The following is a 21,215-nucleotide window of genomic DNA, read 5'->3' on the forward strand; positions in this document are numbered from 1 at the left end:
TCGGCCTGTTGTGGCTGTGCTACTTTGCTTGTTTTAGAACCTTTTAAGAGAAACTTTTCTTTGCTCACAAATTATATAAACAGCATTTTAACACATGGCCCATAGCAACTCCATTGATGTAGTAGTCTTTTGTTTTTGTTTCCTGAGACAGAATCTCATGTAGCCCAGGCTATCCTTAACCTATCTGTGTACCCACAGTTTGCCTTGAATTCCTAGTCCTCCTGTCTTCATTTCCCAAGTGCAGAGATGTTCAGCATGTGCTGCCCTGCTAGGCCGTAATGTCTCAGACCCTAACCTTGTCATCTTGTTCATCCTAAGTTTCATCACAAAGTTTGACTTTATGCAGTTTTATCAGTGGTCAGGATGGATGGTAAAGGGACATTTTTGTTTCTTTGCTTTCTAGCTTTTTGATAATATAGCTTCTTTGCCATTTTTCATTTCTGTAAACTAGGAACCAAAGTCAAAGGGGTAGACCTTGATGCACCTGGCAGCATTAATGGAGTGCCACTCTTGGAAGTAGATTTGGATTCTTTCGAAGATAAACCATGGCGGAAACCTGGTAAGATTATTTGGGATTTAATTAATTATTTAGTTGTAAAATGATCAAAAAATATTTTTGAACAGTAATAGAAAATACTGCCTTTTACAGTGTCTTTTTATTGTCCTAAGCAAATAATGAATACTAAGTATTTGAATTATTAAATCTCATTAGTCACTGGAATTAACATAAATGTGGACTCATACATTATTTATTATAATGCCATTTCTAAAGGAAATCGTTTTGATCAAAATGTTTTTCAGTCTTTGCTTCATTGTGGTAATTTTGAGAGCTAGTAAAAGTTCAAAGGATGCTAACACTAGTGTCATAAAAATATGCATATGTGTTATATGAATAATTCTCTTAACATATATTATTAATAATGATGGATTTCCTTGTGACCATTTTCACATTAGTCTTTCAAGCATGTCCACTACTTCATCCTCTTTGACTCCCTCCAGTTCCCACTAATACCCTTCCTCTTCAAAGTTTGTTACCTTCTATTTTTCGTATCTTTAAATTTACATTTTTGTACCACACTATAGTTTTGATGCTGCCATAGTTTTAAATTTACAATTTTGTATCATACTATAGTTTTGTGCCCTAAAAGTATATTTTATCTTTAGGTGCTGATCTTTCTGATTATTTTAATTACGGCTTTAATGAAGATACTTGGAAAGCTTACTGTGAAAAACAAAAGAGGATCCGAATGGGACTTGAAGTTATACCAGTTACTTCAACAACCAATAAGATTACGGTAATAGTAAATCTTCCAGAGTTACCCTGCCTCTTTTACTGTCCCAATATGACTCCCCAAATATTTGAGTCGCTTTCCCCCTAAAAAGGCGATTAAATGCTGTATGACAGTTTAATTTTTTTGTTGTCTTGACCATGTTTGTTTATTTCCCCTTGCTTCCCTTTCAGTTCCATGTTAATGATTATTATATGTTCTTAGTTCAAATTGCAGACTAGCCACTGCTAGTTTGTCTTTATGTGGCCTATCAATTAAAGATTGTGTGGTATCTTAATGGGGAATATGTTATTTAACTTAGGCCGAAGACTGTACTATGGAAGTTACACCAGGTGCAGAGATCCAAGATGACAGATTCAATCTTTTTAAGGTGAATTTTAGTAAATTATCCTTGGTTGCTCTCATTTTTGTTCTCCAGTCTGCTCCATACCACTGTTGAAGGGAGAAAATTAAAGTGGAAATGGCTACCTTTTTTCCAAACCTTCAGCTTCCTGGTGACTTACACATGTGTTGATTGTTATTTACTCTACTTTTGCAAGTATGTGAATTTATAGCCTTTTATACTAACAACGCCAAGCAAAACTTGTTTACTGTATGTTGTGACCTAAGGATAGTACATATTTGTAGAATATGAAGGTCATAGCCGCAGGTTCAGCACTTATTGTGCATCATACTCTTATGCTTAGCAAAATTGGAAATTTTCGTTTTCCTAGTTCTTAAAGAAGGGATGCTGTTTATTCTCTGACATGGAAGTCATTGATGATTAATAGCTCATAGTTAAGTTGTTTTCAAGAATTTCAGATGTTCTCTGAGATCCTCTTAAAATTCAAACAGAGCTTCTGAGTTTTAAAATACTTAGAAGGCATAGGTTCACGTGAGTGACAAGGCTGATAGGATCGTGTGACATCAGATCTGACTTCTGGTTCCTCCAAGCGGGTCCAAAGAATACTACATTTCCATTGCTGCTCTTTCTGAGATTTGGCTGGGTAGTCTCCTCCTCTTAGCTTTAATTCCTATGTCTGATGGCACTGGGATTCGTTTGGGTTGTATACCTCAGGGACCTTTTGTGGTCTGGATATAGAACGCTGTGCCCTTTTCGGGGACACCAAAATGCTGCCTTATGCAATGCATGTGCTGTATCTGCAGATATAGCCGCTGTCTGGACACAGTTCTGTATAGAGACTTTAATTTGCATCCTAACAGGTAAGAATTTGGTTCTTGTTCTGTTGTTAATATTTTGAAAGTGTTTGGTAATATTTATTTTAAATGGTCATCAACTTTTTAGATGTCTGCTCTGTCACTGAATATTTTGTGGTAGATAATTAGAGCAAATTAATGAGCTGGTTCATTTCATTGGTTTTTTTTCTCCCCCCATAAGAGGAATGAGAACTATCATTATAAACCATCAACTTGTACATAGTTTTTTTTTTTTTAATCTCAGATTTGTAAACAGTGAGCTTAATAAGAAACTACTAGGGCTGTCTTCTCTTGAAAGTTGTAGATATATTTTACATATAGGCTGTCGAATTTTTAGTTCCTTTTGATTGTTTGAGAGGAAGTCATTTTTTTTTCTGTTTCTGATTGATTGAGTCATTCTGAATGAGTTTTATGGTTATTGTCCAGTGGTTTTCTTGTCTTTATCAAGTGCTTAAATGCTAGTAAATCTATTAGAAATCCTGATTTAGGGATGATTAGTTTCAGTGATTTTAGTTAGTCAGACACCCCTCTCTCTTTGGTCATATTGTGGTCTGTAGGAAATGGTGGAAATAAAGCCATGTAAAAAGACCTTTATTTAAGCCATTGTGCACATTCTGGTGAGTAGTCGGCAGCCATTAGAAAGCTCAAGAGCAGTAAATACTGTGCAGATCAGTATTTAGGAAAGAAATGGCAGCTGAGTGGATTGTAAGAGAGGTAAAAGGTCAGATGGGGGTTGATGTATTAAGTAGTATAGGTGTGAAACGAGCATGGTTGCCCTCAGTGGTGACTGGGCCAAGGGATAGACTGCTGGAGAGTCACAGTTTAAGTTCTCTTCCTGTCTACCACAAGGGAAGTCAAAGTCAAGTGAGGAAAATCCCAGCAGCCTTTTGAAGGCATCATTCCCTTTTATGTTACAGAAGTTTTGCCAACAACTGTGGCAGAAAGCAACCTCTAGATACCTTTATCATCAGTGGTTATCAACATTTTCTGTTTGGGAAGTAATAACCTTTTATATATCTTGATGTGAATAGTTTTTATTGGCTCTCTTGTTTTATTTAGTGTTGAAAATGAGTCTAGGTGTGTAATGTAGGATGTCCTAGAATTTCTTGCTAGGTTGAACACTCTGGCTTTAAGTATATAAACCTTGTGTTCTGCCCCAAAGTGCTATAGGATTACAGGCATGTGTGACTATATATCTGCCTGGCTTTGTTGTTTTGCTTTATTTTTTTCCCTGTGACAACTAAAAGATGAATCTTTAGGTATAAAAACCACTTAGTTAAGTGCAAAAATCTGGCAATTATATAATCTGGGACAAGGAGTAGGACAAAGTGACCATTAGGGGAAAAAAAATCAACCACAATCTCTCCTTTTCTCTTACTTTTCTTTCATTTTATGATTGATTTTATTTTCTGTTGAGATAGGGTTTCTCTGAATAGCTCAAGCTAACCTCACACTGGCCATCTTCTTGCTTCAGGCTTCAAAATGTCCAGAGTACTGATGCTTGTCACCATGTGTAGTTTGTAACATTTTCTTAAAAATAGTTTTCTAACCATGTCATACAATGTGAACTTACATATATATGGGAACTTGGCCTGCTTCCTTTTAGTTTTCAAACACCTGGGCTTCATATCTGAAAGCCTTTTTTGTATTATTTTTTTCCTGCTTTTCTTTTTATCTCTTACTGATGCACTTCACTGTAGGCGGAGGCTGCTTGTTTGTTTCCTGCCTGCCCAGACTCAAAATGATCACACAGAAACTATATTAGTTAAAACACTGGTTGGCCTATTAGCTTATGCATATTCCTTACATCTTAAATCAACCCATCTCTATTCATCTGTGCATCACCATGAGGTCGTGGCCTACTGGCAAAGTTCCAACAGGTTCTGGTGAGCGGTTTTTCTCCTTTGGCAACTAAATGTTGTCTTTTTGACTTTGCTTACTCTCTTTTTACATCTCTGTTCAGATTTTTTGCCTGGATTTACTCTGTTAAGCCATTGGCCGAAAGCAGCCTCTTTATTAATCAGTGGCAATAAAACATATTAGTAGCATACCGAGGGGAATCCTATATTACTGCAGTAATCCTGTATTCTTGGGTTTTGCCCTAATTTTCCATCTCATCTTTTTAGGAGGTTTCTTTTTGATAGTTATTTTTCTACTTAGATTTTTGTTTTTGCTGTTAAGTTTTTAAATTCTAAGAAGGTTTTCATTTTACTTTGTTTTTCAGTCTTTTCTTTAACCCCATCTTTCAGAGGATTTGAATAGTAGACTTATTTTTAATGTTTTTTTCTGCTGTTTTCTTTTTCTACATAGTCTCTTTCCTTTCTGTTAATTTTTTAGCTTTGTTGTTTTCAGCTTCTGACTTAGACTTTTCTCAGATGTTATTTGATTGTTTTATTCTTTTTAGTCATTCAGTAAAAGTTGACCCTACAGTCTTTTGGAAGCTCCGTCAATGTAGATGGAGTAGCAGGCACCTTCCTGCTGCCCGGGAATACTCCCGGCCACCGGCTAGCTTTACCCAAAATAATTAGATGGAAACTGTATTCTTTTAAACACTGCTTGGCCCATTAGCTCTAGCCTCTTACTGGCTAATTCTCATATCTTGATTACCCATTTCTAATAATCTGTGTAGCACCACGAGGTGGTGGCTTAACCTGCGTCCATCTTGGAGAGGAGAGCTTTAGCGTCTGCCTCACTTCCCTTCTTCCCAGCATTCTGTTCTGTCTACTCAACCCACCTATATTCTGACCTATCAGGCCAAGCAGTTTCTTTATTAACTAACCAATGAAAGCAACACAAATTTCATTTGATAGATAGAAGACACTCCCACATCATGTCAATGTGATAAAAACTTAGCAACTGTAGGCTTTTCCATAGGATTGCAGATTTGTTTATGTGCTGTTATCTTTACGATGTTTTTCTATATTATTGTTGTTGTTGTTTTCTTTTTGTGGGAATCTGATTTTTAAAAACACTTCAGTGTGACAAGAGGAATTTGCAGCTCCTCCAGATGTCCAGGAGCTTGAGTGTCAGTTCCTCTGCCTCTGCCGTGATTTCAATGTATTTTGCTTTCTCTTCACTGAGAATTCAGCTTAGTCTACTCAGTTAACTTTCTCATCTGCTTCTAAAGTACTAGGCTTTGTAACATTTACAACTTGCAGTTGTTGTGGGTTGAGATGTGATTGTTTACAGTTTTCAGCTGCTCCTTTTTCACCCTAGTATTATTTGGAGATTGATAATTTGTATTTTTTGTTAATTAGAATTTTAAATATTTACTAATTTGTGTTATTAAGTATTGCTTATAATATATAAATAATGCTATTTTCCAAAAAACTTCAGGATTTTTGTTATAGTGACAGCATAATAATTCGAATGAATATTTAGCTACTTAAAACAACCTTGTATTTGTGTGTATGTGTGTGTGTGTGAGAGAGTAAATATACTCGCACACGTGTGGGAGATCAAAGGACAAAATGCTTCTCTCTTTCCATCATGTGGGACCAGAGAAGTGAACTTGGCTCATAAGGCTTGGCAACAGGAGCTTTTTTTACATCTTGCCAACCCTTAGCTTCTCAAGTTTATAAATTGTGGTTAAGATGGGTAAGATCTGTTGTGAACTTGGTTTCAATAATTCAAGTGTATATCATGCACTTATTTCTTAAAATGCTAGGTTATGTGAAGCAATAATTGTATGTTCTGGTAGGATAGATTTTGAGTTTGTCATCGAGTATATCTGACGACACAGTGGGCAGTTGGAATGCAAGGGGAGAAGGAAGCCTGCTAGGGTAGTGACGGTTTTCAGGGTTGTTTAATAAGTGTGTTTTAAAGAGAGTAAGTGTCATAATTAGGAACATAAGTAGTTTTTAATGTGTTTACTCTCTGTCTTCTGTCTTTACTCTTCCTGTTGTAGAGATGCACATATGCATGTAGTTTAAATCCTACCATCCAGTTTTATCAAACTGTTTTAGGCTGGTTGGGGAAAGAAAGTGAACATAATAGACATGGACTCTTACCTTCTGTAATGGGAAAGCTTGTTATTCAGTGAATAATGATGCCAACAATTAAATATGGTACATTCTATGTTATTTGAAAGTCTGAAGAACTGAAATTAAAGCAGAGTCTCAAAACCAATTAAATAAATTTAATAAAATGTTTTTGGCTCATCCACATCCTGTTTTCCAGACACTTTGGATACAGAGTTTATATGTAGTCAGTGTCTTCAAAAGGTCTTGTTACAGTGACGATAGGCAGATAGTATCTATCATACAGCAATATATTCAGATAATGATGCTAATAAGAAATTTTAGGAGGAAAATGGAAAATCACAGGAGAGAGACTGGGAGTGGGGAAGGAAGGCTACTCCTACTACAGGGATAGTTTGGTTACTTATGGTTACTGGAATGAATACACACTAAGATCCCTTGTATATGCCTGAAACTGGGTAGTACTATACCCTATATACTCTGTCTGCTTCTCCACATGCATATACATATGAAATTTGACTTCCAAATTAGTCAAGTAAGTGATTAATAATAACAATACAGAGCAATACACTAATAGAAATTATTCTGGTATGCCCAAAATAATTATTATACAGCAACCTTGGAATATAATGACTTTTCTGTTGAGAGGAAGTACTTGAATCTCTTTGTTGGCATCACTATTTTATGCTTTAGGATCATTTGTTGTTGCTTTGTTTTTGTTTTTTGAGACAGGTTTCTCTGTGTAGTTCTTTTTGGTGCCTGTCCTGGTACTAGCTCTTCTAGATCAGGCTAACCTCTAACTCACAGAGATCTGCCTGACTCTGTCTCCGGAATGCTGAGTTTAAAAGCATGCACCACCACTGCCCAGCAAATGTGTAATCCCTGGCCTCAAACTCAGATCCTCCTGCCTCTACCACTTTAGCATATTCTACCAGCACCACCAGAACCTGCAGGAACAGTTTTCAAGTTAAGTAAGGGTTAGCCAAACATCAACACCTTGCTACCATCACAGTTTTAGTATCCTAAGTGGCTGACTGATTGATTAATAGCATGCTGATGTATGGATGTGGATGCATTGACAAAGGGATGATTCATGACCCAGGTGAGATGGACTTGGGAAGGTACAGGCTCTGTGTGGCTTAACATATCAGCTGCCAGTTTGGGGAATTTTCCACTTGAGTTATTTTAGTCTGTTTTTGACCCATAATTGAAAGTACAGAGCAATGACATAGGTGGTGATTGTAAATACTGCTCTGCTTGAATTAGAGGAATTCATGGGACAGTATGGAGAAAGGCTATTCCAAACACAGTAGTTAATTCAGAAACTCTGACAAGAGGTGAGGAGCTTACATATCTAAAAGGACAAGACAAAGGCTATCATGACTAGGAGTGGTAAAATGAGTGGAGGAAGAATAGGAAAGCAAGTTCAGAGGGATGCAGTGCCCGTACTGCACAGGCCGTGTTAAAACGTTTGTTTTATTCTGGTTGCACTGGGAAGCAATTGGAGAATCCTGAGCAGAGGAGAGACATGAGTTTGGTGTACATATATGGTAAGATTGCTTTGCCTCTATACAGAGGTCAGAGCAGATGTGGAGAGTGTATTTATCACAGTAGCTGATGTGCACTGATGGACTTGGCTAGGGAGCTGTCCTGTAAGCTGATGGGTTTTGGTGACATTAAAATGGTAAAGCTGACATTTTGTATGTTAACATGAGTTAGAGAGTACCTGTAGTGATCCCATTTTATTAATATGAGGAAAATATGGAGAGGGTCAGATTAGGGGAAGTTGATAGTTTATGCCACAATAATTGTGAGGTGTCAGTTTGACATGCCAAGAAATTGAATACAGATTGCTGGTATTTATGGAGACATTGGGACCTTAACCAGTCCTTTAGGCAGAATAATGTGTCTCTTTTGCATCTTTTACTGCATTTTATTTCTTTAAAGTGTGTGAGTGTGTGTGCGCGCGTACGCGTGAATGGCTTGTTTGGCTGTGTGTCCACACGCATGCCGTGGTACATTTGTGCGGGCAGAGGACAGCTTTCAGGAATTGGTTCTTCCTTTCATGTGGGTCCTAGGCTTGGAAATCAGCACCTTGTGCTCTGAACCACCCCACTTTCCTTAGACCCTGTCATTTGCTGTATTGGGCTCACAGTTTTTGTTTTCTCTGAGGTTTAGAGTTTTTCTTCCAGTAGTCTGAGCTTTGGGTACAGAATGATAGATAGTTACTAGATGTTTGGTAATTGAGTTACTTCCCCTGTCACCACATTCTGGCATTGTTTTTCCCAGGTGTGTATTAAATCCATTTCAATCCTTATTGTCTTTCTTGCATTAGTGATAGTCCTGATATCCCATTAGGGTCTGTACGTTTAAATGAGTTTGCTTTTAGCCTTAGAGCTTATTTTCAAATGAACTTGGTGTCAAGGCCTAATTATAGGTCTGTACCAATTGGGTAAAACTGACCACTACTTAATAGAGATCTGACTTTTTTTTTTTTTTTTGGTTTTTCGAGACAGGGTTTCTCTGTGGCTTTGGAGCCTGTCCTGGAACTAGCTCTGTAGACCAGGCTGGTCTCGAACTCACAGAGATCCGCCTGCCTCTGCCTCCCGAGGCTGGGATTAAAGGCGTGCGCCACCATCGCCCGGCGAGATCTGACTTTTTAAGTTAATATTTAGCTTTATTTTATTAAAAATTTATTTAGTAATAATTTTTAATATTTTGACTTACATTAGTTCCCCCTTTTCATTCCTTTCTTAAACCCTTCCACATATCCCTCTTGCTCTCAAATTCATGGGCTCTGTTTTTTTTTAAACAATACTTTAAAAATATATGACATATATACATATATTCCTAAATATAATTCACTTAGTCCATATTGTTACTTGTTTGTATATGATTTCAGGGCTGATCATTTGGTATTAGATAACCAATTAGGGGCTCTTCTTTAGAGAAGATCATTTCTCCACTCTCAGCTTTACAGCCCTTCTGTATTAGCAAGCCCATCGATGTGGTCATTGTCTAGGCAGGCATTTCTAGGAGACATGGTCTCACAGCAAACTTCCTGTTCTTCTAATTTTTAAAGATCTTTATGCCCCTCTCTTTCCTTCAAAGATTCTTGTGCCCTAGGTACAGAAGGGGAAAGTTTAAGCCTTTCTTTGAACTTAGAAACATGGAGTTATAACCAAGTATATCCTGGACTCATTTACTTTAGTTTATGAGCAGTTTGTGAATCTCCATGAGTTACACTTTATTGGGTTTTCTCAGTGACAAACTGTACGTTTTTGTGATAGGAACATTTTGATCCTTAAATCCATCTTCGATGCAGTTCACCTAATGCGATAGATAGGTCCCTTTTAGTAAATATCTAGGCATGGTTCATTCTTCATGTTTAACATCCTCAGGGCAGATGTTATAGACTTAAAAGTGTCTCGTGCTTGAGTGTCTGTTAAATTAAGCAAAATAGTAAGCCCATTTTTCTTTTTGAAGGTACAGCAAGGGAGAACTGGAAATTCAGAGAAAGAAGCAGCGCTTCCATCTACAAAAGCTGAGTTTACTTCTCCGCCATCATTGTTCAAGACGGGCCTGCCACCAAGCAGGTTAGTAGACACTTATGGTCCTAGCATTAGGATCTTGGTGTTGGGTTTGTGTTGTAAGACTCTATTAAATATGATGTCTCCCAGTTTTCTTCCAGTATAAACTGGAACACTCTACTTTTAGTTTGAATTATTATAAAATTTTTCAGGGTGCTATTCCATCTCAAAAAAACAAAACACCTGAGTCTGCAAGAAATAAAGCATGGTATAGTTACATTAATCTTTCATGCAGAAGTGGTGGCTGCTCATACTCTACTGTGTATATTATTATTAAATAAGGATTTATTGGACTTCCTAGGTAAGATCTATGGACTTAAAGGGATTTTTGTAAAAGAAATCATAGAAATTTCATTCATAAAAGTCTCTTGGCATTCTTTGCTTTCATATAACCCCCAATTTTGTGTTTATAAAATACTAGATAGAAGTAGTAATTATGTAGAAAAAATGTCCTTTTTATTCAAATGTGACATGCGAAATGAGTCTTTTTGGCTCCACTATAAGGAAAATAACAAAGAATTAATGAAGACCAGTGAAAGTTGAGGATGCCAGCAGTTTAGTTTTGGATTAGATTGTGATATCAGCTCTGGCCCTGAAATAAATCAACTCAGCCATTACAGATTCTCTGCCTGACTATTTACCTTTTTATTTTTGCTTGTTTAAATTTTTGTTCTTATTATCTTCTTTTATCTGTTCTGCAGTTTATTACTATTCTGAGAAATTAGAATTTATAGTGCACTGTCGGGGAAAAGACCATAGAGAAGCTTAAGGCTCATCTCAAACTGAAATGGTCTTTTATTTGTTTTTATTTTGTTTGTTTAAGGCAGAGTCTTACTATGTAACCCTGGCTGGCCCTGAATTTGCTGTGTAGATCAGACTGGAATCAGAATCACAGAGGTCTGCCTGTCTCTGCCTCCCAGATGCTGGTATTAACAGCATGTGCTACCATGACCAGCTAAAGTAAAGATTCTTGAAGCTTTAATGCAAAATGAAGCATTTAAAAGTAAGCCAAGATTTTCATGGATTGTTCTAGAAATATCTCAAATGTCATAATTTGAACTAAATGAAATTTCATGAACATTTGATTCAGTAATTAATTATAGAAGCTAACAAGAATTGATCCTTTAATAGGTAGTATTTTGGATTTGGTATTTTTATAAAAAGTCAGCTATGTTTTGTTGAGTTTCTGTGTGCTCTGCTTTTGAGTTTTCTTAAGAGATTGGGATCTTGCCTTAGATTTCTGGAGTTTAAATTCTGACTCAGCAGTTTACTAGTTGAGCATCCTTGGGCTGACTCTCTAATTTTGTTAGGCCTGGATTTCCTCACTGATAAAATGTAGTAATGGTATTTCCATTGCAGTCTAGCTGCGTGTGTCAAATGATTAAGTTCTGTTGGTGTTGTGGAACAGTGTTTGTTACATGAAAACATTCTCTAAATACTTTACTGTCACAGTGAACTCTTTCGGAGTCATGGGGTCTTTGTCTCCTTTTGCTTCCCCTCCTTTGTGGGGAGCATGTTGAATTGTATCACATCTTGTGATGATATAAGAACTTTGTGTTTTCCTCTATTTGAAATGAATGGAGAGCCACAGTCAGATTCTTAACAGGCCAATCTGATTGAGGTTTTCAAGTCTCAATATAGCTGCTTTAGTAAGAGCAGCTTACAGTGTGAACAGTGATATAAAAGGGGATAAGGTGTAAGAGATTGCAACCAATATCTAGGCAAGAGATAATGGTATCCTGGACCAAGATAATGATGAGTAGTCGGAATACTAAGCTATTGTGTCAACCCCAAAAACCTGCAATGGTATGTCTGGTTGATCAGTTGTAGACTATAGAGAAAAGTTATTCTGAGTGAATTTTTGTCTTGCTCAACACAAATGTCATGATGGGGTTGTCATTTAAGAGATGGGATGGATTACAAGAGGAATTGCTTTTGGAGAGAGAAGTCATCCAGTTACGGGAATAGAAGTTGAGGTGCCACCTCAGTACGAAATTTAAAATTAAATGTTACTATGGAATGAGGAAAAGAGTATTGACTGGAGAAAGAAACTTGAGACTGTTGAAATGGTATCTAAAGCTAAGCTGTGAAATTTAATTAGACCATCAAAAAAGTATTGATCAGGAAGCGATAAGAGCCCAGAGCCTTGAAATACTAAAAGAAATGAATGGAAATCAATAATAAAAAGGAACCAACAAAGAGGCCTAAGATGGAAGTTAGTGTATGGAGTCATCAACTGTCAAACATTGATGATAAATTTGGTCAAGAAGATGAAGACCAGATTTCTATTAGATTTTCAGGTGTAATAGTCATTGGTGGTCCTGACCAAGATCATGTACAAGGTGAATTGAAAAAACTTTTAAATGACTTCTACAGACACGAGAGATCTTCCTTTAATCCCAGTATTTGGGAGGCAGAGGCAGGTGGATTTCTCTGAGTTCAAGGCCAGCCTGGTCTATATAAGTGAGCTCCAGAACAACCAGAACTATATAGAAAGATACTGTCTCAAAAACAAAACAGAGAAATAAGAGGAATTGAAAAGTAAAATAGGAACAGTTTTAAAGACTATTTTTTCTTGTCTGTGGGGCCAGAACCAGGGAAAGGGAGAAGTGTGAGGCCAGGGTTTTCAAGGCAAAAGAAGTTGCAGCATTTATATACTTGAGAGTTAGTCAACTAAATATTAATGATCAAGAAGTAAGGAAGAGGACATTTGTGGGGCAGTGTTCTTAGTTAGGCCAAGGGACCAGGGTATGCCATACATGGGCAGTAACAGCTCCGTAACTGGAGAGAGTGTAGGGTACAAATGGGTTTTAAGTCTCACTTTAGTTTCTTTGCTAAGAGTATCATGTAGGTGAGTAAAAGTAGAAACAGGGACCCTTGTAGGAGATTGCAGCAATAAATAAATAAACAAATAAAAATAATGATAGGCAGGCAGGTGGATAATGAGAACAGTGGGACATTCTCTTCAGATTGCTGAGGAGTGTGGGGTGTTAATGGTTGAAAAGAGAAACCTAAAGTAGTCTCTGTTTGGAGTAAGTGAGTAAACTTTTGTGGGAAAAAAGACTAGGCTCACTTGGCGGTAGTTGGAGGAAACAGAGTACGAAGGCTTTCTTCAAAATTGGAGAAGCAGTGTTTTATATGTTGATGCAAATGAGTTAGTAAAATGAAAAGTTGATGGCATAAAGAGAGAAGCTCTATGTTTCCTGTTTGTTAGGTTAATGCCGTGGTCTAAAATGTGCCAAGTCAAGTATGCTTTAGATGTGTTCAAGAAGAGCAGTTAAAGTTGTATTTCACAGGAGCAGAGATTATGCCAGGTAACTAAGGGATACAGGAGCCCAACCAAGGGTTATAATAGTAATGACTGTGGATCTAAGTAGAGATGAAGACATTGGAAGATATACATAAAGAGAGATGGATTGAAAAAGATGGTAAGGGACATAAAAAATGTATGAAGGAAGGATGGGAAAATTAGCAAACCTATCACGACTTAAGAAAGTATGAGTAATTGCCCTTGCAACTGGTAGAAACATACTTAGTATGCTTTTATCATCAGTTTTGAATATGAAGGACAGTGCTCATTCCTCAGTAGGAACATTTGTTTTCTGAATTTATCTTCAGATAATCAAAACAGACTTTTATAATCATTGTAAATTATTTCCCTAAAAATAATGTATGTGTGTGTGGGGGGGCTCATTTTATATGTATGGAAATTGGATAAAATCTTTGGAAATAAATTTTTTTGAGTTTAGGGGAAAGATAGCTATTGTCAGCTCCAAGACATAAAACATATTTAAGAGTAGTTGTTGACAGAGGATTCTGTCCTACCCGGTCCCACAGTTCAGTCACAAAGAAACACACAGAGGTCTACATTAATCATAAACTGGTTGACCTATTAGCTTAGGCTTCTTATTAATTAATTTTTGCATCCTAAATTAGCCCATAGTTCCTGTCTGTGTTAGCCGTGTGGCTTGGCACCTTTTATCAGCAAGGCGTTCTCATCTTTCTTCTTCTGCGTCTGGGTTGTGACTGCAGACTGACTTTTTCCTCTTCCCAGAATTCCCCTTTTCTCATGGCCCTGCCTCTTTCCTGCCTGGTCACCCCACCTATACTTCCTGCCTGGCTATTGCCCCATCAGCGTTTTATTAAAATACAAGTGGCAAATCTTGACAAAGTACAAGATCATTGTCCCACAGCAAGTAGTGATCTGTGATACTGGCCTAAGCACTAGATCTCTTTTAGATTGTCTCATTAATGTGTAGGTAGATGTTAGCAAAGAACTTCTTAAATCTGGTATTAGTAGAAAAGGTGAGTTTGTAACTTCTGTACTGTCCAGCAAGTTTGCATACTTAAGGAAAGTTCTACGTTTACTATATCTGAATGCTTGTTTAATATTTTTAAGTTTTCATATTATTTTCTTTTGAAGTACATATCTACAGGAAAGTGATATGAATGTACATCTTGATAAGATTTTCTAAATGCAATATATTGTTGTAAACAATCAAGGAGATTGGAAAACAGACCTTTGCTATTCCTTCCTTTGTTGTTTTCATTTTGTACTGTTTTGTTTTGACGATTATTTAAACTTACAGGTTGCAAGTAAATCAGGAAGAACTTCACCTACACAGTTCACTAGGTCCTAACATGTTGTTTTTCTTGTTAAAAATACTTTTCTCTCTCAATCATTTGGGTACTAATTGGGATGGTAACCATTGGATGCATTGTTTTCTTAACCTCTAAACACTTCACCTTGTATTTCTTAGGAACATGGATGGGCATTTTATTCCATAAGTATAAATAGGGCAGTTATCAAAGTCAGGAAAATGTAATGCTAAATCAATCCTTTATCTAATACCCAGATCATTGATTTTACTAGTTATTGCTAGTTATTTGTTAGTTATCTCTGTGTTGCCCTTTATGGAATTCCTTTTCTTCTTGACCTTGGACTCAATCCAGGGTCATTCATTTGAGCTCTCTGTTTAGGTGTTTATCATCTAGAGCAGCTTCTCAGCCTTCTGTTGTATTCTAGATGAGTGCAATCCAGTTGTTTTAGAGTTGATTCCTCAATCTGGCTTTGCCAATTCCTCCTCATTAGATGGGCCTGTGCTTGAGACTTGTGTAAGTGACACTGTGTTCTCCTCTTCAGTACACTATTCTCCAGATAAAGAATCCCAGTTTGCCCCACTTGTTTTTTTTTTGTTTTTTGTTTTTTTTTTTTGTTAATGATGGTAAATAAATCTGGTGAGTTACTTGTGGCTATACCTTTCTGGTTTTGCATCAAGTTCCTGTTTCCCCTTTTGCATTTAAGGATTAATTTTTGCATTGCGGATGTTGCTCAGTTTTAGAAAAATGTTTTGCCCTTAGCGTGTGCAAGTCCCAAAGTCTGGAGTAACATGTACAAGGCCCTCTGTCTGATTCCTGGCATCATTTAAATAATAATAATAATTTTGCGGAGAAACTGATTATAAATGTTCTAACTTCCTAAGAATTTTAGCATCTGCTGATTTTTTTAAATAACTGAGTTGCTACTATAATGTCTATAAAACAGTGATTGACTTCTAAAATTTTGTTTAAATTATCTTTTTAATGTGTATGGGTGTTTTGCATGCATGTAAGTCTGTGCACCACATGTGTGCATGGTACCCACAGAAGTGGGTTGGATCATTTGAAACAGACAAGGTTGTGGGCTACCTTGTGGGTGCAAAGACTCAAACCTAGGTCCTCTAGAAGAGCTCTCAGTGCTCTTAACCACTAAGCCATCTATTCATTCTTATTTGCTTTTATGAGTGTTTTGTCTGTGTGTGCCACATGTATATCTAGCTCCTGAGGAGGCAAGAAGAGGGTGCTGGATCCCCTGGAGTGGAGTTAAAAGTGTTAGTGAGCCACCATATGTGGGTGCTAAGAACCAAACTTGGGTTATCTGAAAGGAGCAATAAGTACTCTTAACCATTGAGGTATCTCCAGCTTCTGCTTTTCAATTTTTTGAAACAAGATTTTACTGTGTAGCTTAGGCTAGCTCTAAACTCACAGTTTTTCTACCTCACCCTCTCTAGTACAGGCATTACCAACATTGCCCACTAAATACATTAATTTTTAGGTATAAAAGAACATGGGGGGGTGCTTATAAGTTTGATTTATTTGTATTTATGGTGTGTGAATTTTATGTGTGATTTTATATATATAACAATTATATATATATATATAATTGTTTTGATGTCTCAAATTTTCCAAATTTGGTTGGCGGAGTCTCTTCAAAATTGCTTTTGACTATGTGTGTGTGTATGTGTGTATGTGTGTGTGTATGTATTATGAGCTCTACTTTTTGGTGTTAGCAGAGTATTTCAAGCTCATCTTCTACTTCTGATCTCTTCTCAAGACATCCCCTCTTAGGAGGAAATACTAGTTTAAAAGCAAGATCAGGCTGGTAGCTGTGCTCATTTTACTGGGGCGTCATTTCTTTTCAGGGCCTTTTTAGCACTTAACAGCTCGGAGGAAAGATAGCAATTTTAATATGAAAGTGTCACTTTGCTTATTTTTAAATAAAGTTTTAGTCATGAAATCATGTTTCTTTGACATCCAGTTTGACACCACAGAGTGCATCCTTTCTCCGCACTAGTCCATATTATGTCTCTTTTTCTTGTGGTGATAATCTGGCTCCCAACAGCTTCAGTATATACTCATTTGATTCATAATCAAATACAGTCCTAATAGATTTGGAATTTCTGCTTAGCCATTAAAACACACACAATTAGAATAGAATTCAGGATTCGTTAGCAGTTCTTTCTGTTGTGTTTTAGACTGAGGACGAGTGGGGAAAACATCTATTCACATGCTACAGTCTTATTGGTTCTTTTAACCTGCTCACTCTTAGCATTTCTTTTCCTTTCTTTTCATACATGTAGGATATGGAACAAAGAGCCATGGTCGGGGAGGGCTCTCCAGTGGTGTCCGTGGAGTTGTCGCTCCAGGTTCACTTCAATTCGTTTGTAGTTCATTTTTCCTGGGTACTTGTTTCCAGAAGTAGACTTAGAAACGTGTATTTTTAGTAGCTTTGAAAGAACATTGATCTTTCACAGGATTGGCAAGAATAGAAATAGCTGTCCTTACTTTTGTGATGGTCTTTTCTGTGGTGATCTTCCTGTCTCAGCCTTCCGAGCGTCATTGTGCCTAGCTAAACTTCGTGTGGAGCATGTCACTGGGGATTAAACAGCTGGAAATTTAAATGAAAAGAGTTAATCTTTGAAATGAAATTTTAGTTTATCATAGGTTTTAAGAAACAAATTAGAGCTCTACTGTTACCTGGTTGTACTGACAGCTATGTGTTATTGAAGAGCAAAGAGGAAACATTATGAGTTTTGATTGACAGTTTGTGAAATGGCAGAGATTGTTATTCATTCATAAAGGCACAGGAATTTGTTTCTTGATAATTATTTGGCCATAGCCTTGATTCTTTTTTCGTTTCTCCATCTTGACACCATACTATGTTGAAAAGTTTTTCTAACAGTGTTCTAGAGTTGATCAGATAACATCTAAATTAAATAATATCTAGATTAAAATGCCTCCAGGTGTTGGTTCTCTACAGCAAGCACTTTTTGACGTAAAAGAATGGTACTGTAGGAACATATCAGAGCACCCGAGAAAAAGCATGCCAGGAAAAAGATAAACAGAACGAGGGGGGCTAGAGACAACAGTATGTAAGAAAAAACACAGAAAATTTATCTCACCAGAAACAGCACCTCTTCTCAGTCTCAGACAAGTACTGCCTCCAGAAAAGCCAGTTCAAGCGTTGGGAAGTGGCAGGATCGATATGGGAGGGACGAGTCACCTGATCTAAGGTAAGGCTGATTTAAACATTGGCTACTTCCTCATCTTTAGATCATTGGTATTATTTTGTCTCTTAGTATATAATAAGGTAACTAGTTTTGAGACTATACCATATTTTTCCCCAGTGATGCTTTTTCAGATTGCAATTGAGGCATTTACTGAGAGCCAGCATGTGTCTTCCTCATCCTTTTGGCCTTTTATATTATGTAATTGTTACATTGAACCACACTAATGGGTGTTCTGAATTTATTTTTCTTTCCCCCTTGTTGCATGTTAATCTTTGCTCTTTTACATCTTTTTATGATATTCTCAGCTATTTTTCACTGCTTATACATGAAGTGTAACTTTCTGAACTCGCTTTGGGACTTGCAAAATTTGACTCTACAGAATCTTTCTAATTCTATCCAGCTACAGTGTAAAAGCCTGCTCTTCCTGTAAGGTGGTCTACTAACTGCCCTTGTTAACAGGTTGACTCATGATCCCACCATCCATAGAATTTTGATTCATGTTCTAAATTTTGTATTTACAATGTGTACAGCCATAGACACACACTACAATTTCTCTAAGTCTTTGAAATGGGAATGACTTCATTCCTGAAGGATACAGTGAGCTGAGCACTGCTGTCCATAGAATGCATTGCCTATGATAGTACGAGAGATGATTATTTTAGTGTATGACTCAGATGTATTGACCAGGATAATTTTAAGATGCCCTTTGAGATTTAAATAATTACAACCAAACAAGGACTAATCTTGTTGTTTGGCTTTGTTTTGTGTTGTTGAAGAATTTTATGCTTCCTATATGAATTTTATGCTTCCTATCTGTAAATCATGTACTAATGATTTTGTGGTGGTTTGATTTTAATCACTTTTGTTTAAAAGCTTTTAGATATGTAAGTTATGGCATATGCTTTTGTTTGTAGCATTTTGCAAAAAGCAAGGGGGGGCAACACTATCAAAAGAAAGTTTGATTTTCATAGTTTTTTTTTCCCCTGTAGAAGCTTAATTATATATTCTTAGTGAATTGTAAAAATTTCTAGTCAGTTTGAGGTTTGCCATTAGAAAAGAATAAGTATTCATGTCAAATAAAAAAGTAGGCATTCATGTCAGAGACAGTATTTTGACTTTTTATAAAAATACCCTAATTATTGGTATAGGTATAACCAATAAGGGAAAAATTTTCAGAACAATTTTATGTGTGTGATTTTTGGTGGGTTAAGAATAAAAACAGGGTGGGGTGCTGAAGAGTGGCTCAGAGATGAAAAGCACTTACTGCTCTTGCAGGCTTAGTTTCCAGCACACACTGTGGTGGTTCACAATCACTGTCACTTCAGTTCTAGGCAATTGATGCCTTCTTCTGACCTCTATGGGCACCAGGCGTGCATGTAGTGCACAGACATGTGTGCACACAAACACTCTTACACATTAAATAAATAAAGCCCATGCCCATCAAAATACATAGTAGATTAAAAGAAGAGTGATAAAATAACTTATTTCAATAGTCTTCAGTGACAAATTTTAATTATACTTAAATGAATGTAAAGTTTTACATGTGGAATTAAGAGAAATTTAAAATTATTTTAAGTAAAGTTAGTTCTGATATGTGGAGTCAAATAGAATGTTTTTCATATTGTTAGCAATGAAATGTAATTCAGAATTTTAATACTTGTATTAGTGATACTTATATAATAATTTGATGTCGTGCATAGTAATTGAATTTATATTTATCCTGGCCAGCAAAATTGCCTCCCAGATTGACTTAGAGGCTTGATTCTGGGTTGGCTGAAAGATTGGAATCAAATGCGAGCTTACAGTGGAGTTTTGCGCTAGAATGATAGATGGAGCTGTACTGAGAGCTGGCATTGGTAACATTTATAGCCTCACTTAGTCTTTTATGTAATGTTCATTTAATTTATAATTTCTAGCTTTGAGTGCCAGCCGCTTTCAGAAGGGTATTGTGTGTCTTCATTTGCAAGCTGTATGGTAGATATTTTACGTTAGACATCCTACACAATACTTCTCGACATTCTTCCATTGTTTGTGCTCTTCACACCGTCTAAAACATCCTCATTCCCATTTGTGTGTTTAAGTTGTCTTGTTTGTCGGTTCATTCTTTCCTACAGCAGCTCAAGAGAGGTCACGGCTATATGTTTAGATATATGACTTGATTGAGACAACTGGCTACATTTGTCTTTTATTCGGTCATATGGAAATTCAAACATTGGGGTTGGAGAGATGGTTCAGTGGTTAAGCTCACTTGTTGGTCTTGGACAGGATGTGAGTTCAGTTCACAGCTTCCATTGGAGGCTCACAACTGTCTGACTCTGGTTTCAGGGCATCATACCCCATCTTCTGCCTTTATAGGCACCCCACACATGGTGAACAGATAAGCAGGAAAAGCATCTGTACATATAAAATAAATAAATCTATTGTTTTAGTATAAGAAAAGCTCAGATGCTATTTTTTTTCTGAGAGAACAAATCTGAAATTTGTTCTCTGCTTAGTTTTTATTAGGAACTCTTATGAAAAAAACCCTCAGACTATAAATATAAAGCTAGATGGTGTTCTGGATTTTCTTTGTAGAGATGACTCATTTGTAAACTTGACTTCACACAGTGGTGTCATCTGCATTTTACTCACACGTATTATCGCCTTGGGTTTGGATCCTTAGAAAGAGAGATGCGCTAGTTAAGAACGTTTGCTCTTCCTTAGATGAAACTTTACCATTGTTGGGCTCGCCTGATATTATTAAGCCTCACACTGTTGTGCTTTACACAGCATTTAAGAGTGGATCTGTGAAATATACTTTTGCTTTTGTCATACAGATAAGCACATTTTGTCTGGTTTTGGTACTTTTTAAAGCATATGGTTGTAATTCATTTCTGAGTGCCAGTCAGTTTGGGGGCTCTAAGTGGTATTTGTTGGGTTTTGTCATACTTTTTTTTATAAGGAAATTATGTTTGCTTTTAATATTGTATTTTTCTTTTATAGTAAGCATCATTTTACAAAACTCTGGTTTTTTAAATGTAATATGTATGTTCCAGATTTTTTTAGGCAAACACATTTCTTGTGTGTTTTATTACCAATAAAATTTAAAAATTACTGCAATCTATCATACTTTCTTCCAAAAAGAATTCATTGGTTATAGGTTTGCTCTGTATTCTCATATAAAAATGCAAATAATGAGCCGGGCGGTGGTGGCGCACGCCTTTAATCCCAGCACTCGGGAGGCAGAGGCAGGTGGATCTCTGTGAGTTCGAGACCAGCCTGGTCTACAAGAGCTAGTTCCAGGACAGGCTCCAAAACCACAGAGAAACCCTGTCTCGAAAAACAAAAACA

At 36.7% G+C, this 21,215-nt stretch overlaps 1 protein-coding gene across 7 annotated transcripts in view; it reads left to right on the forward strand.

Annotated features, from left to right (window-relative positions):
* Nucleotides 1–21,215, forward strand: part of Fip1l1 (factor interacting with PAPOLA and CPSF1) — a 60,108-nt gene that overhangs the window by 11,044 nt on the left and 27,849 nt on the right. For 2 of the 7 annotated variants that reach the window (XM_013350784.2, XM_005359350.3), the window contains exons 7-11: nucleotides 452–559; nucleotides 1,165–1,295; nucleotides 1,591–1,659; nucleotides 9,953–10,062; nucleotides 17,781–17,888. In XM_013350784.2, the coding sequence (XP_013206238.1) occupies nucleotides 452–559; nucleotides 1,165–1,295; nucleotides 1,591–1,659; nucleotides 9,953–10,062; nucleotides 17,781–17,888 (526 nt within the window). The remainder of the gene's footprint in view (nucleotides 1–451; nucleotides 560–1,164; nucleotides 1,296–1,590; nucleotides 1,660–9,952; nucleotides 10,063–17,780; nucleotides 17,889–21,215) is intronic. The other 5 variants (XM_026785004.1, XM_013350786.2, XM_005359353.2 and 2 more) reach the window with 3 other exon arrangements.

The sequence above is a fragment of the Microtus ochrogaster genome, linkage group LG1 (genome assembly GCF_000317375.1).
Source record: "Microtus ochrogaster isolate Prairie Vole_2 linkage group LG1, MicOch1.0, whole genome shotgun sequence".
In the NCBI taxonomy this organism is placed as follows: Eukaryota; Metazoa; Chordata; class Mammalia; order Rodentia; family Cricetidae; genus Microtus; species Microtus ochrogaster.